The following is a 15,052-nucleotide window of genomic DNA, read 5'->3' on the forward strand; positions in this document are numbered from 1 at the left end:
TGTTTTATGTTGAGCAGCTGGCTGCATGCTGGCATTTCATTCAGACGCATATGCTTAATGGTCACACCGTACACGCCACTCTTACACTCGCTGGATTTGTCATTAAAATGAGTTTATTTATTTATTTAAAAACTTTTCTATACGTTCATTAAGTTAGGGACCATCATAACGGTTTACAATAAGGCACAAATAATAATATTGGAACTATAATAAAATCTATCATTAAACAGGTGCCAAGATTTTACGGTAACATAGCTCGTTTATAATTACTCATAATTGGAAGTGTTGTATCATAATATATCATGTCCATTCTTTATTATAACAGATTTTAAAATTCTAAAATCAAGAGCAAACATGTTTAAAATAAAAATAGAATACATATACCCGTGTAGATTGGGGTAGTGTGCTTGAGTATTCTGCAGATCGCTTTTCTTATTCTCTGTGTTCTACTCTCCTTTCTCTTTGTTGTACGCCTTTTTAAATAACCATGTTTTTAACTGTTTTCTGAAGGTTTTGATGTCTCTTTGCAAGCGGATCTCGACGGGCATGGAGCTCCATAGCATAGGGCCTGCTAAGGAGAGCGTTCTTTCCCTTACTTGGGTTAGTTTGGCTGTTTTGATTGAGGGGATGGACAGTAAAGCTTTATTAGCTGATCTCAGGTTTCTGTTAGGGATGTGTACGTGGAGGGCTGTATTCAGCCAATCAGTATTTTCATTATGTATTAGCTTATGTATTGTACACAGGGTTTTATACTGTATTCTTTGCTCAATGGGTAGCCAGTGTAATTCCATCAGGGTTTCAGTGATGTGGTCTCTTTTACTTTTACCAGTCAGAATTCTGGCGGCCGTGTTCTGCATTATTTGAGGTGGTCTGATTGTTGTGGACGGTAACCCAAGTAGGAGGGCATTACAGTAATCTGTGCTAGCGAAAATAAGAGCTTGTAACACTGAACGGAAATTACTTGCTGTAAGTAGCGGTTTTAGTCTTCTGAGGGTCATGAGTTTAGCGTATCCTTCCCTTACTTTTAATGATATGTGTTGTTTTAGGTTAAGTTCTGTGTCAATTATCACTCTGAGGTTTCTCACTTTCTCTGAAAGTTTAATTGTTTGGTTGTTTTTGAGTATGATAGGGTTTTGGATGATTTCAATGTTTTTACGTTCCAATAGTAGGAATTCAGTTTTTTCTATGTTGATCACTAATTCCATCTGGTTTAGTAATTGTTTAATGATATCCAGATACATATTGGCTATGTTCAGAGTCCTTTCGATTGTCTCTTCAATGGGTAAGATTATTTGGATATCGTCAGCGTAAATGTAGTGTGAGATGTTTAGACCAGCTGGTAGGTGACAGAGTGGTAGTAGGTATATGTTGAATAGGGTGGCCGATAAAGCTGATCCCTGTGGGACTCCAGTTTGAAGTTTTATTTTATTTGACGTTACATCTTTTATCTGCACTTGGTAGTATCTGTTGTCCAGGTATGACTGAAACCATTTGATTGTTTTATTACTTAGGCCTATTTCTTCTAATCTATTTAGTAGGATGTTGTGATTTACTGTATCAAATGCTGCTGATAGGTCAAGCATCATTAGGATGGGTTACCTGCAGCTATGATGGCGAGAAGCGCTCGTGCCACCGGTAACCTCTGGCTGCTGCCATGCTTCATCTCTCCCTCTCTCTCTCACAGGGCAGCGAGTGCACTCAGAGAGAACAAGGAGTGCCTTGAAACCTCACTCAAAGTGACTTTAAAAACTACTGGTGGCAAATTTTACTTAAGCCATTCCAAGAGGGACTTTCCACTCATTTCCCAGGTTTGGAGAGGAAGGAGAAGGCACATGGCACATCATTTTAGAGAGAGAGCATATTCCCCGTATTTTATTTAGCTTTTTTTTTTTTTTTTTTTAAATCTAGGCTAAACTTCCCCATTTATTTCTCTTTCACTATGTTTTACTCCGGGCTCTTGATTCACGACTTCCCCATGGTTAAGTTAAAATGATGAATTCTCTCTGCTTACCCGAAATTTCTTCTGCAACATCTGAGGGTTCAAGGAACGGAAAAGTTGTATCAGGGTTCTTGCAGACATCATTACATCTGTGAAACAAACGCCACAGAGTAATTTTAAACACCACAATTTAAAAAAATAAAAACAGTGTCACGGATCTATGAGGGCACATTTAAAATTAGTTTGGTTCTGCTGGGTTTATAAATGAGAAAAACGGAGAGATTTTTGCATGACTACATTTCAGTTGTAGATGACACCTTTTTATTGGATTAACGTAATACATCTGTGACTAGTTTTCAAGAACTGTACTCTTCATTAGATCACAATAAAATGAGCAAAAGATGTCATCACCTGAATATACAAAATAGTACATTTAATTATACGAGTCTTTCTAAGGTAAAAGGATGGGGCCACTGACATGTTTAAAGAGGCGTGAGAACGGCGAGGGAGAAGAATCACACAATAGAGCTTGCAGCTGTAAGATGACTGTCTGGTAAGGAGTTAGGAAAGCAATGTCACTAGTTAATCCCTTTGTCTCTGATCATCTTGATTTCAAATGTTTTAGGCTCCTAGGTAATACTATTTCCTTTAGTATCCTGATCAGATGGGTCACAGATGTAATAGTCTGGTCTAGAAAAATATTTCCCCACAGGAATATCACCTTATTCTCCTCTTTGGAGTGTTATGTTGTATCTAAAGAGGTTTGTGGAAGCCAGCCTATATCAAAAAAGCTCTTGCAGAAGATGATTAGTTTGGGGCAGCTAATAGGCATCTCACAAGCCACATGTGGCTCCCTGAATTTGGAAACATAACTCTTAATGCCACCAAGAGCAACAGCGGAGTCATCAGCCCATGCAGCCCAATGGTAGGAAGACGTAGTGTCAGTGGCTTGCACTGAAGGGAGAAGGAGCCTTGTAGAATCAGCAGCCCACACAGCCGAAGGGAGGAAGGATGGCGTCGTAAATTGTACAGCGTCAATGGGGGGGGGGGGGGGGGAGAAGAGACGGCTGTCAGCAGCTGTGCAACCCAAGGGCAAACTGCTCATCTTGCCGCCATTGGTCTCCTGCCTCACCTCCGTAGCCTGGCTCCTGTCACTGCCACTGCTACAGTTCAATCCCTCTGCTGCTGCTAACTTCTGGTTTTGTGGCACAGACTGATGAGTACCTCATAGGCAATCCCTCAGTGCCAATGGCCTCCACAACAAGAATGAACTATTTCCCTGAGCACTGGATAGCATCCTCCTTTAAGCTGCTGACTCCAGGGTCCTTAAGGGACAATGACCACTAGTCTGTTTAAAAAAACAAAAACAAAACCCTTAAACGTCTTAACCCATTACACAGGTCTGTAGTGGCAGCCAGAAAGGTGAGAGGGAGGAGTGGCTGACTGAGCCTGGCTAAGGGGTGCGAAGATGGAGTTAACTGAACTGGCTTGCTGGGAATGTGTAGAGGAAAAGGATAGTTGAGGTGGAGGGGTTTGATAGAGAGAGCTGGTGGAGCCAGAGTGAGGGGGATTGAGAAAGAGAGACTGTGGGGACAAGGGAAGGGAGGAGGGACACCGCACTTGTACTCTGGAAGCAGCTCTGCAAGGTCAAAGCATAGCTGGATATGAGAAATGACAAATATGAAGACAAACCTTTAAAGAGGTATTTTTAAAATTATACTCAGAGTACAATATAGCACTGACAGAGCACAGTAACAGTCACAACTTCTCAGCTAAACTCCTCTTCTAATAACCCATAATTTGTGTCTTGTTAAAAACAAGATCACATTGGGAACCAGTAGAAAAATTCTTGCAGTACTTTTCCAGCTTAAAAAAAAAAAAAATCACATAAGCTGAAACCTTTGAAAACCAACAAAATAAAACCTGCTTAGGATTCAGCCCTGCTTACCACAGCAGAATCAAATTCAAACTGACCCTTGACTACAACAGTCTCTGCTGCAGTTAAGAGTAATGAACCACCAAGGCATTTCTTACAAAAGTGATCAGGTACAGATGGAAAAAAAAAAAACCCAAACAAAATATGTTTCTGTTAAATTATCTAGAATAAAATAGGGTGGTTGCTGTGTTAGTTCACTTAGGTGCATAAAAATAAAGGAAAATTGGTTCTTACCTGCTAATTTTCGTTCCTGTAGTACCATGGATCAGTCCACACTGCTGGGTTTTGCCTCCCTTCCAGCAGTTAGTCAGAGAAAAAAAGCTGAAAGGCACCCCTGATAACCCAGTGTGCCACCTGCTATCCTTCAATATAATCAATATCAAAGCAGAATGAAACACTTTAACAGCCAATGACTAGACCTAAAGATCTTATACTAAACAATAACCTGTTCAACTATGTACACTCAAGGAGTAGATATTCTTCCATCTTTCATTTGTTATCATATCTATGAAATTGCTCGTAGTCTTCAAATTACCTGTGCAGTCTTCAAATTCCCTGTGCAGGAAGATAAACAAAGAAATCGAGCAGACTTACCAGAACACAATTTCACTGGGCGGGTGTCTGGCCTGATCCGTGGTACTACAAGAACGAAAATTAGCAAGTAAGAACCAATTTTCCTTTTCCTGTACGTACCCGGATCAGTCCAGACTGCTGGGATGTACCCAAGCCGCCTTAACTGGGGTGGGACCCGGAAAGTCCCGCTCGAAGCACACCGCTACCAAAACAATCGACATCTGGAGCTCGGACGTCCAAGCGGTAATGCCTAGCAAAGGTGTGTAAAGATTTCCAAGTAGCTTCTCGGCAAATCTCCTGTGGGGAAACACATTGGCTCTCCGCCCAAGATGCCGGTTGAGATCTGATCGAATGAGCTTTAAGACCATCCGGCACTTGCCGCCCATGACATATGTACACCAAAGCAATAGATTCTTTTAACCATCGGGCAATAGTGGCCTTGGACGCTTTCTGTCCCTTCTTAGGCCTGCTCCATAAGACAAAAAGATGGTCCGATAACCGAAAGCATTAGTCACTTCCAAGTACCTAAGAAGTACCCGACAGATATCCAGTTTTCTCAAATCCTGAGCCTGAGGAGAACTGTGATCCAAATCCACAAAAGCCGATAACTCGACAGACTGATTCATGTGAAAAGCCGATACCACCTTCGGCAGAAAAGAAGGCACCGTCCGAAGCAAAACTCCAGAGTCTGAGCCCGCAAGAATGGCTCCCTGCAGGACAACGCTTGAATCTTAGTTATCTGTCTGGCCAAACAGATAGCCATGAGAAACACCACTTTGAGTGTTAAATTCTTCAATGTAGCCCGCTTGAGAGGCTCAAAAGGCATACCGCACAGCGCCCGGAGAACCAGATTCAAACTCCACGAAGGGCATACTGGACGCACTGGTGGGTGTAAATGTTTGGCCCCTTTCAAAAAGCGTGCCCCATCAGGATATCCTGCAATGGATGCACCATCAGCTTTACCACATAAACAGCCCAAAGCCGCTACCTGAACCCGAAGTAAACTGTACACCAATCCTTTCCTCAACCTTCCTGTAAGAACCTGAGAATGTGCACAACAGTGGCCCTACGTGGGGACCCTTCAACCCGCTGCACCAGGAATCAAAAACTTTCCAAACCCTCATGTAGGTAAGCGAAGTGGAGGTCTTTCGTGCGCAGAGTAGGGTGGAAATCACTGCATCTGGATATCCTTTTTTCCTCAGCTGTCTCCTCTCATAAGCCAAGCCGCTAGACAAAAGCGATCCCCCTGATCGAAAAATACTGGACCCTGAAGAAGAAGATTCGGAAAGTGACCAAGACGCAAGGGTCCATCTACCACCAAGTTGATCAGGTCTGCGAACCACAGCCTCCATGGCCACTCTGAAGCTACGAGGATTACCGACCCCTGGTGGGACTCTATCCACCTCAAGACCTTGCCAACCAGTGGCCAAGGAGGAAACACAGAGAAGCACGTCCCGGGGCCACAGAAGGACTAGGGCATCTACTCCCTCCGCCCCCTGCTCCCTCCTGCGACTAAAGAAACGGGCCGCCTTTGCATTCAGCCGCGTTGCCATCAAGTCCAGATGGGGTACTCCCCACCGATGGGTTAGGAAACGCATCGCTTCCTCACATCTCCCACTCTCCGGGGTCTAGCCTCTGACAACTGAGAAAATCTGCCTGGACATTGTCCACTCTGGCTATGTGAGACGACGCCAGTCGAACTAGATTGCGTTCCACCCAGACCATGAGCTTGTCCGCTTCGGCGGCTACCAGCCGACTTTTTGTTCCCCCTTGCCGATTGATGTATGCCACAGTCGTGGCATTTCCCGAGAGAACCCTTACCAACTGATGGTGGAGGAGGGGAAGGAACCTGCGCAGCACTAGACAAACTGCTCTAGTCTCCAAACGATTGATGGACCACTTAGACTCCTGAGTTGTCCACTGTCCTTGGGCCGATCGCGACTGACAAACTGCCCCCCAACCGGAGAGACTGGCATCCGTTGTCACAATCAGTCACTGGGGATTCTCCAAGTCCATCCCCAGCTATAAGTGCTCTGGAACCAACCACCACCCGAGACTGCTCCTGGCCGGATCCAGGAGAGGTATGCGGAGGTGGAACTTTTCGGACTTGGGATCCCAGTGGGAAAGCAACGCCCTCTGCAAAGGTCTCATATGAGCGAACGCCCAGGGAACCAACTCCAGAGTAGAAGCCATAGAACCAAGAACCTGCAAGTAGTCCCAGACCTTGGGCAAGGGGAGGGCCAACAGATGGCGAACCTGAGTCATGAGCTTGGTCATTCTCTCCATGGGGAGGAAAACTTTGTCTACAACCGTGTTGAAACGGATTCCCAGGAATTCCTACACTTGAGATGGAACCAGCTGACTCTTGGAGAAATTGACAACCCAGCCGAGCGACTGAAGACGAAGCAACACCGACTGAACTACCTTGTCTGCAAAGGTCTTCCGACTTCGCCTGAATCAGCCAGTCATCCAAATAGGGATGAACTAGAATCCCCTCTCGCCGAAGAGCCGCTGCTACCACCACCATTACCTTGGTGAAAACGCGGTGAGCTGTCGCCAAATCGAACGGGAGCACTTGAAACTGATAATGCTTGCCCATTACCATGAACCGCAAAAACCTTTGATGATGCTCCTGGATGCCGATATGCAGGTATGCCTTCGTCAGATCCAAAGAAGCCAAAAATTTGCCTTTGTGGACGGCCGCAATGATGGATCTCAAAGTCTCCATGCGAAAACGCAGAACTCGAAGCGTCCTGTTGACTTTCTTCAAGTCCAGAATCAGACGGAAGGAGCCCTCCCTTCTTGGGGACCACAAAGTAAATGGAGTATCTGCTGGTCTGGCACTCGCCCGGCGGAACCGGGACGATTGCTCCCAGAGCCTTCAATCGACACAGGGTCTGGAGTACCACCTGCTGTTTTGCCCGAGACCCGCAAGGGGACACCAAGAAAAGATCCCGCAGTGGGCGAGCAAATTCTAAAGCGTAACCGCGTTCTATAATATTTAAGACCCACTGATCCGACGTGATTTTGACCTATTCCTCTCGAAAGAGAGGGAGGCGACCCCCGATCACCAAAACGGAGGAATGGGCCAGCACACCTTCATTGGGAAGATTTGTTGGTGGAGAATCCTTGGGAGGTTCCATTCCGGAAAGGCCGTCTGCCCCGAAAAGAACGGGCCCAAGCCTAGGACCTCCACGGCACCTGGCGAGGAGGAAATGACGGAGCCCTACTGGACCGAAAATGCCGTTGACCCCGAAAATGACCCCCTAAAAGAACTGAAGGGGCGAGAAGACCTGGGCCTGTCCTCCGGCAGTTTGTAAACCTTGCTATCCCCCAAGTCTTTAATGAGATTATTAGCAAGCGGGGGCGCTAAGGAGCGATCCCCGTCGGGGTTTTAGTGTGCCCTTGGGCCTCAGCCCGAGCCCAGATGGATCCAGGACCGGACCGAGGGTTGTCTACGGGTTCCACCACGGCTGACGGTCTGACCCTCTGCCAGGCCGGCAAGCTCCCATGGCCAACAACAGATGATGTTGGAATGTGAATGGTCCTCCGACCATTCCGAGCCCTTTTGGACCTGTTGCATGGTCGAGGGCAGACGGGCCTTGACAGGTAGACATGACAGCAGACTCGATGCAACGGCATCGCGGACGAAAACATGACAGCAGGGTCGATGCAATGGCATCGTGGGTGAAGACTTGACACCACAGCTGATACGAAGACATCACGGACCAATGGTCGATGCGACGGCAGCCCAGACCAGGGTCGATGCGACGACATCAGGAACACGACATGATACCAAGAGTGATGTGATGGCATCCATGACAAGACGAGGAACTTGACAAAGTCCAGACGAGACGAGAAGCTGGGCGGAAGGACATTGGCACTGTCTCTCAGGGCGCCCTACTCAGGCCACCCATGGGACTGAGTCGCGGACCACCCTGTCCCACTGTGCGCCCTACACAGCCTGAGGAGGCTGGTCACGGACCACGCTGGGAGCGGGACAAGCGCAGGAAAGCAAACAGAATGTTGGGAATTATTTGAAAGGGAATGGTGAATAAAATGGAAAATGTCATAATGCCTCTGTATCGCTCCATTGTGAGACCGCACCTTGAATACTGTGTACAATTCTGGTCGCTGCATCTCAAAAAAGATATAATTGCGATGGAAAAGGTACAGAGAAGGGCTACCAAAATGATAAGGGGAATGGAACAGCTCCCCTATGAGGAAAGACTAAAGAGGTTAGGACTTTTCAACTTGGAGAAGAGACGACTGAGGGGGATATGATAGAGGTGTTTAAAATTATGAGAGGTCTAGAACGGGTAGATGTGAATCGGTTATTTACTCTTTCCGATAGTAGAAAGGCTAGGGGGCACTCCATGAAGTTAGCTTGGGGCACATTTAAAACTAATCGGAGAAAGTTCTTTTTTACTCAACGCACAATTAAACTCTGGAATTTGTTGCCAGAGGATGTGGTTAGTGCAGTTAGTATAGCGGTGTTTAAAAAAGGATTGGATGAGTTCTTGGAGGAGAAGTCCATTACCTGCTATTAAGTTCACTTAGAGAATAGCCACTGCCATTAGCAATGGTAACATGGAATAGACTTAGTTTTTGGGTACTTGCCAGGTTCTTATGGCCTGGATTGGCCACTGTTGGAAACAGGATGCTGGGCTTGATGGACCCTTGGTCTGACCCAGTATGGCATTTTCTTATATCATAAATGTGCCGCCGCCACAGCTAGGCATTTCATGAAGACTCTGGGGGCAGACAAAAGTCCAAATGGGAGGACCTTGTACTGATAGTGCCTCATTCCTACTTTGAAGTAGAGGTATTGCCAACAAGAAGGGTGTATAAGGATATGTGCATAAACATCCTTGAGGTGAGAGAGCACATCCAATGGAGAAGTTGGATGAATGGTAATATTGTTCCCAGAGATGTCATCTTGAACTTTGGTTGCAGGGGATGTTTGTTGAGCGCCCTAAGATCTAACATAGGTGGAAGGCTTCTCGATTTCTTAGGAATGAGGAAGTATTTGGAGTAATACCCTTGATTGTGTTGGGGAGGATGCAACTCCCAGATGGCATTGTGTTGAAGTAAGCACTCGCCCTCCTGGGACAGGAATGATGGGAGTGATCTATTGAGAAGGACAGTAGGTGAGGCAGGTGGGCAAAGGAAAAAGTTCATGTAGTATCCTTGTTGAACTATAGTCAATACCCACTGGTCGATGGTTATCCTGGTCTACTGCTGGTAAAAATACTGGATCCTGCCCCCTACAGACATGCTGTGCTATGGCGGTGTCATCCTTAAAAATCCTGCTGGGATTTATGAGCCGGCTGGGTTTGTGGTTTTTGCTGTCATCACTCTTTTTGGCAACTTCAAGTTTGGGAAGGTTGGCTTTGTTATCGAGGCAGTTGATATGGCTGCCAATATTGTTGGTACAGCTGGTAAGACCTCCATGGATATAAAGGTCTTTTATTCTGGGGGTATTATCGTTTTGAGCAGTTTGCAGGTCTCCACCTATGGACAAGGATTGGATTCTGCTCTTTTATTTGCGATACTGTTTCTTGAAGTTTTCCCACAAAAAGATTATCCCTAAATAAGGGAGGTCCACAATTTCTCATGGACATTTTCTCAGATGCTACTTGCCCTCAGCCACGCCATTCGCCTCACACTATTGTGGTTTCAGATGTCTTCAATGTAGTTCAAATCTCTTATAAACTGATCTTAAAAGATGGCAGATGCCCTCCTCTAGATTATGTAATGGATATGGCGTAATTTGTTGTCCATCCTCCAATTTGATATAGGTCTTAAGCCTCTCTTCGCATTCATACCCATATTGCACCATTGCACATGACTCTAAATGTGCCGCCGCCACAGCTAGGCATTTCATGAAGACTCTGGGGGCAGACAAAAGTCCAAATGGGAGGACCTTGTACTGATAGTGCCTCATTCCTACTTTGAAGTAGAGGTATTGCCAACAAGAAGGGTGTATAAGGATATGTGCATAAACTGATCTTAAAAGATGGCAGATGCCCTCCTCTAGATTATGTAATGGATATGGCGTAATCTGTTGTCCATCCTCCAATTTGATAAAGGTCTTAAGCCTCTCTTCGCATTCATACCCATATTGCACCATATCGAATTGGTGCTGCTGGATTCTGGAGGTGAGCATTGCAATCTGGAAAGCTTTATTGCCAAAATTGCCAGGAGTTTATGGTCTTTTCCTGAAGGGGTACTGGACTGCAGCCCCGTTGTTTTCACTTTCCACATTGAAGATTCTACCACTACTGACTTCTGTGGAAGCTGGACTTTTTCACTTGAAATTTCAGATCCACCTTGCGCGGAACCACTGGCCTCAGAAGGGGGATTCCCTTAACTTTAAGAGGAGGTTATTTAGCACAGCGTGGCATGGTAGCAATAATGGTTCTGCTGGTATTTCTACAATTTTTAGTATCCTCATGATCTCTGTTCAAGAGTCAGCGTCCTTCCTCAAATCCACTTTGAGAGAAGTACCCATCTTTACAAAGAAAGAGAAGTCAGTCAAATCCTCCGGTGGAGAGGAATGGTCAGGTAGTTCCATCCACGTTTCCGGAGCTGTCCTCGGTTCTTAGAAAGGTAAATAGGGCGTAATATAAAAATCTTTCCCTTTTTTTTTTTTTAACACAGCAGTACAGGGGAAGTGTATCCCTCACCAGCCCTATGTGGACAGCTAGTCAAGGGGGACTGACTGGACCACCAATATCACCCCAAAAGGTCACCGGGAAAGAAGCCTAGGTTGGAGATTTCAAGGGGCAAAGCCCCCCTAGGCCCTTAGCAGAGCAAGGAGACAGGATTGTCTCCCAGAAAAATACAGAGAATCTTTCAAAAGTAACTTTCTTTTTTTTAATAGACAATACATGCTTGATCCATTAAAGAACTGAATAAGATCCCCACAGGGACAAAAGATAAGAAGGGGAACCGCAGGTTCAGCTGCCTGCATCTGCTGAAGACAGACAAATACAGAAGGAATGCCGGGTAGGCTCTGTCCTTATATGGGATACCCTTTCCATTTTGGTCTGTCTCCATCTGCTGGACTGGAGGCTCAACCCACAGTCTGGACTGATCCGGGTTCGTACAGGAACCATCTTTACAAAGAAAGAGAAGTCAGTCAAATCCTCCAGTGGAGAGGAATGGTCAAGTATTCATCCAGCGGGTCAGATAGAATTCCTGTGGAATTACCGGGGGACTCGGCTTTCTGATCATGGCATTGGTGATGGGTCCCTTGAAGGGACAGTTAATGGTGAGCACTCCTCTCCAAACTCTTCTGAAGGAGAGGAAGAAGGCATTGGTGGTGCTCCTGGCATAACCGTTTCTGTAGTAGCCGGTTTGATAGGTATGCCAGTGGAAAAACTGATGGTGGCATCTGCGGAAATAGAAAGAAAAAGAAATTGCGCACAATATCTGGGATTTGATCCACTGCTTGCATTGATCGTAGACTTGGGACGATGGTGGGATGTCCTCCTCTGGTACCAAAACCTGTTCCTGGTCTGCTGCCATTGCAGTACTTGATGGTAGAAGGGAGCACACTGGTTGAGAGGATTTACTATGTACTGGAGGCTAAAAACGAACTGGGACCTCCTATTGGTACGTGAAACAAAGTCTCGTAGAAGGAGTAAATCCCTTGAGAAATTTTGGAGAGTGGCGTTCCCCTATCCAGAAATCGTATGGCGGGCAAGTGGAAGAACTGGTAGAGGAGGTTGCCCATCTGCACCTCAGGGTTCTGGACTAATGGGGGAGGCCCCACTGATTTTGGAAGACTGATGGAGTTCGAGATCTATGGGCTCCTTGCGGTGCATCCCAGTGGGAATGGAATTCCTTTCTTGTCACGCAGTAATCTTAACAGGTTTCAGTCCAATCATGATCTTTAATGCATGAGACTTCTTTTTCTTAGCCTGTGCTGTTGTGTCATCTGGCGCCGGTTTTTTATTATTTTCTATTTCTTTGCATCATGTACTTTGGTGTGATGTGGCTCATGTGCCATATGTGTCAATTTGAGCATGCAAGGCAGCTTCTTTCGCTCCATGCATCGAATGCAGTGAGCTGTACACGGAGTGTGTCAGCTGCTTTTGTTTTGGCGTGGATCGCGTTTAGCAGACACTGAAGGGGTTGACGATGATACTTTCACTGCGTGTGACATCCCTGCAGAGACCAGCCGGCTCTCTACTTTTTTCAATTCTTCCCTCCATCCAGAAGAAGCGCTCCTACCTTTAGGACCCGTATCTGTGGAAATACATTCCGAAAGCAAAGCAGAGGAGACTACCATAGGAGATGAAGAGGCACCTTCTGTCCAGAGGTGTTCTTTTTTTCAGCCCTTTGTCTCTGGGCTGTAGGTGACATTCTGCCAGTCACAGCAGTTCGCCTGATCATAGTTGGGGCCTAAGCACAAACAGTAATTGTGCCCGTCTGTCACTGGCATAATTGATTAATTTTATTTAGACATTTTATATACCGTCATTCCATGTAAAGATCACAACAGTTTACAAAAGTAACATTCAAGGCTAAAAATCAGCAAATAATGACGGGTTACAGAGGTAGTATTCATAAACATGCATTAACATCTATCAAATGAAATCTTCCAAAATATATTAAAGAACTAGGACATCAAATAAAACAACAACAGATTTCACATATTTCAATAATTTGCCAGTATGTTGTATTGAGATTCTTACATTCTTTCGTTGAATTTATTTCTCAATCTTCAATTAGTATCTTTTGTCCTTCTTGTTATTGTAGCTCTCTATATTCTGATGTTCCAGCCTAAGACGTCAGCAGCAGAGACTACATAAGGGGCCAGTCTTCCTGCTGCTCTTCGCCTCGGCAACGGGCTTGGTGAGTTTGCGATTCTTGCTGCTCTGCTCTAGTTGGTGCTATTCTTCTGGTCCTCCTTGCTCTCCTCTGTCCCTGGTTCCTGCCTTGGTGTGTCCTTGTTGTGTGAGCCTTGTTTCTGTCCTCTATTTGTCTGGCCTTGACCCTCCACCTGGTTCTGGACTTGGATTCTGTTTACAGCCTGCTTCAACCTCAGCCCCAAGATAAGACTGTTGGATTCTTCTACTAAGGTTCACAAAAAATCTAACAATAGTATATTCGTGATTGTACTGGTAGCCAGTGCAGTGAAATCAGCAAGGGTGTAATGTGATCAAATTTCCTAGTTCCTAACAAAAGTCTTGTTGAAGCACTTTGCAATAATTGTAATGGTTTTAAGATACATGCAGGAAGACAGAGTAATAAGGAAATACAGTAGTCTAGGTTTCAGAATATTAGAGTTTGCAATACAGTACAGAAGTCCTCAAAAGTTTATAGAGGTTTCAACCAATGTAATATTCGCAACTTGGCGTAACCTGTGTTAATTAATTTATTGAAGTGCTTTTTCATAGTAAGGTTCTCATATAGCTGTATACCTAAATCCTGTACTTGATTTGAGGGGGTAATTTGAAAATTACCCAGGTCTACAGCCGATGGTTTAACTATCGATGAATTTCTATTTAACCAAATTATTTCAGTCTTTTTAGAGTTTAATATTAGTTTAAGTTACGAAAGTTCTTGCTGTATTGCTTTCATATAGGTTGAAAGTGTTGATACTGTATTTTCAACCAATTTGGAGAAAGGGATGTAAAACTGTATTTCATCAGCATACATGATGCACATGAGCAGTGCTTGAAGCCAAATACTTTCTTCTGGGCCACAGTAGAACTGAAGAGTGCTGTTTTGAGATCACTAATGTGATTAAGAAAGATACAGGATTCACTGTCCGTGCAGTGTGCAGATAAAAATAGACCAAGGAGACTTTTGGAAGCTGATCTGTGCGGGAAGAGCTGCACATCCCCAGTAAAGCTAAAAGCTCTACAAGCTTTGAGAGACAGCTCTGCCTAATACTGCCTGATAATGTCACCCCATAGAGCAAGGTTAACTCATACTGTTTATCAAAAGAAAAAAAGGTTGTGCTGCAAACTTTTTTTTTCATTAATAAACATTACTAACTCCCTGTTGCTCTCCTAGAATAGAGGGCGTGTGTGCTATCAGTATCTCTTTCTGCAGCACCTACCAAGGGAACAGTCAGGAACACCTGGTGCAAGAACTCAGACCCCAAATAAGTAGATTCCAAGGGAGAATCAGGACCATCACCCAGAGCGCCCCCACAACTCGGCCTATGCTCCACTGGAAATCCGGGCCTAAAGCCTTCCCAGGAGCAGCCTATTCGTAGTTGCAGCACCAGTCCACTCGTCAGCACCAGACTCTAGAGGGGGGAGTGAAATCAGCTTTGAGCTTTTTTTCTCTGTCTCCATCTGCTGGCAGGGGGACATAACCTATTTATCTGGACTGGTCTAGTATGGATGGTAAGGAAGAACTGAATTGGTACAGTGGGACATGACAAAAAAAAGGCAAGTGATACTAGAGTTCTAGATCCTTTTCTCAGTTCTTGCTTAATAGGATTCATGCTTTTTTTTGTCCACTAAAATGAGACTGTTCCAGAAGCAAAATGCATTGATTGTTCAAGCAGCATAAGAACATACAAACTACAGCAATAAAATTTGAAAAAAAAATTAGTTTTTTTTTAAAAAGCAAGTGAA

At 45.0% G+C, this 15,052-nt stretch overlaps 1 protein-coding gene across 1 annotated transcript in view; it reads right to left on the minus strand.

The window, feature by feature from the left end:
- The window catches only part of SDAD1 (SDA1 domain containing 1), a 113,519-nt gene that overhangs the window by 21,042 nt on the left and 77,425 nt on the right, over positions 1-15,052 (minus strand). The window contains exon 16 of the mRNA XM_029598504.1: positions 2,012-2,088. Within this exon, the coding sequence (XP_029454364.1) occupies positions 2,012-2,088 (77 nt within the window). The remainder of the gene's footprint in view (positions 1-2,011; positions 2,089-15,052) is intronic.

This window comes from Rhinatrema bivittatum, chromosome 1 (genome assembly GCF_901001135.1).
Source record: "Rhinatrema bivittatum chromosome 1, aRhiBiv1.1, whole genome shotgun sequence".
Classification (NCBI taxonomy): Eukaryota; Metazoa; Chordata; class Amphibia; order Gymnophiona; family Rhinatrematidae; genus Rhinatrema; species Rhinatrema bivittatum.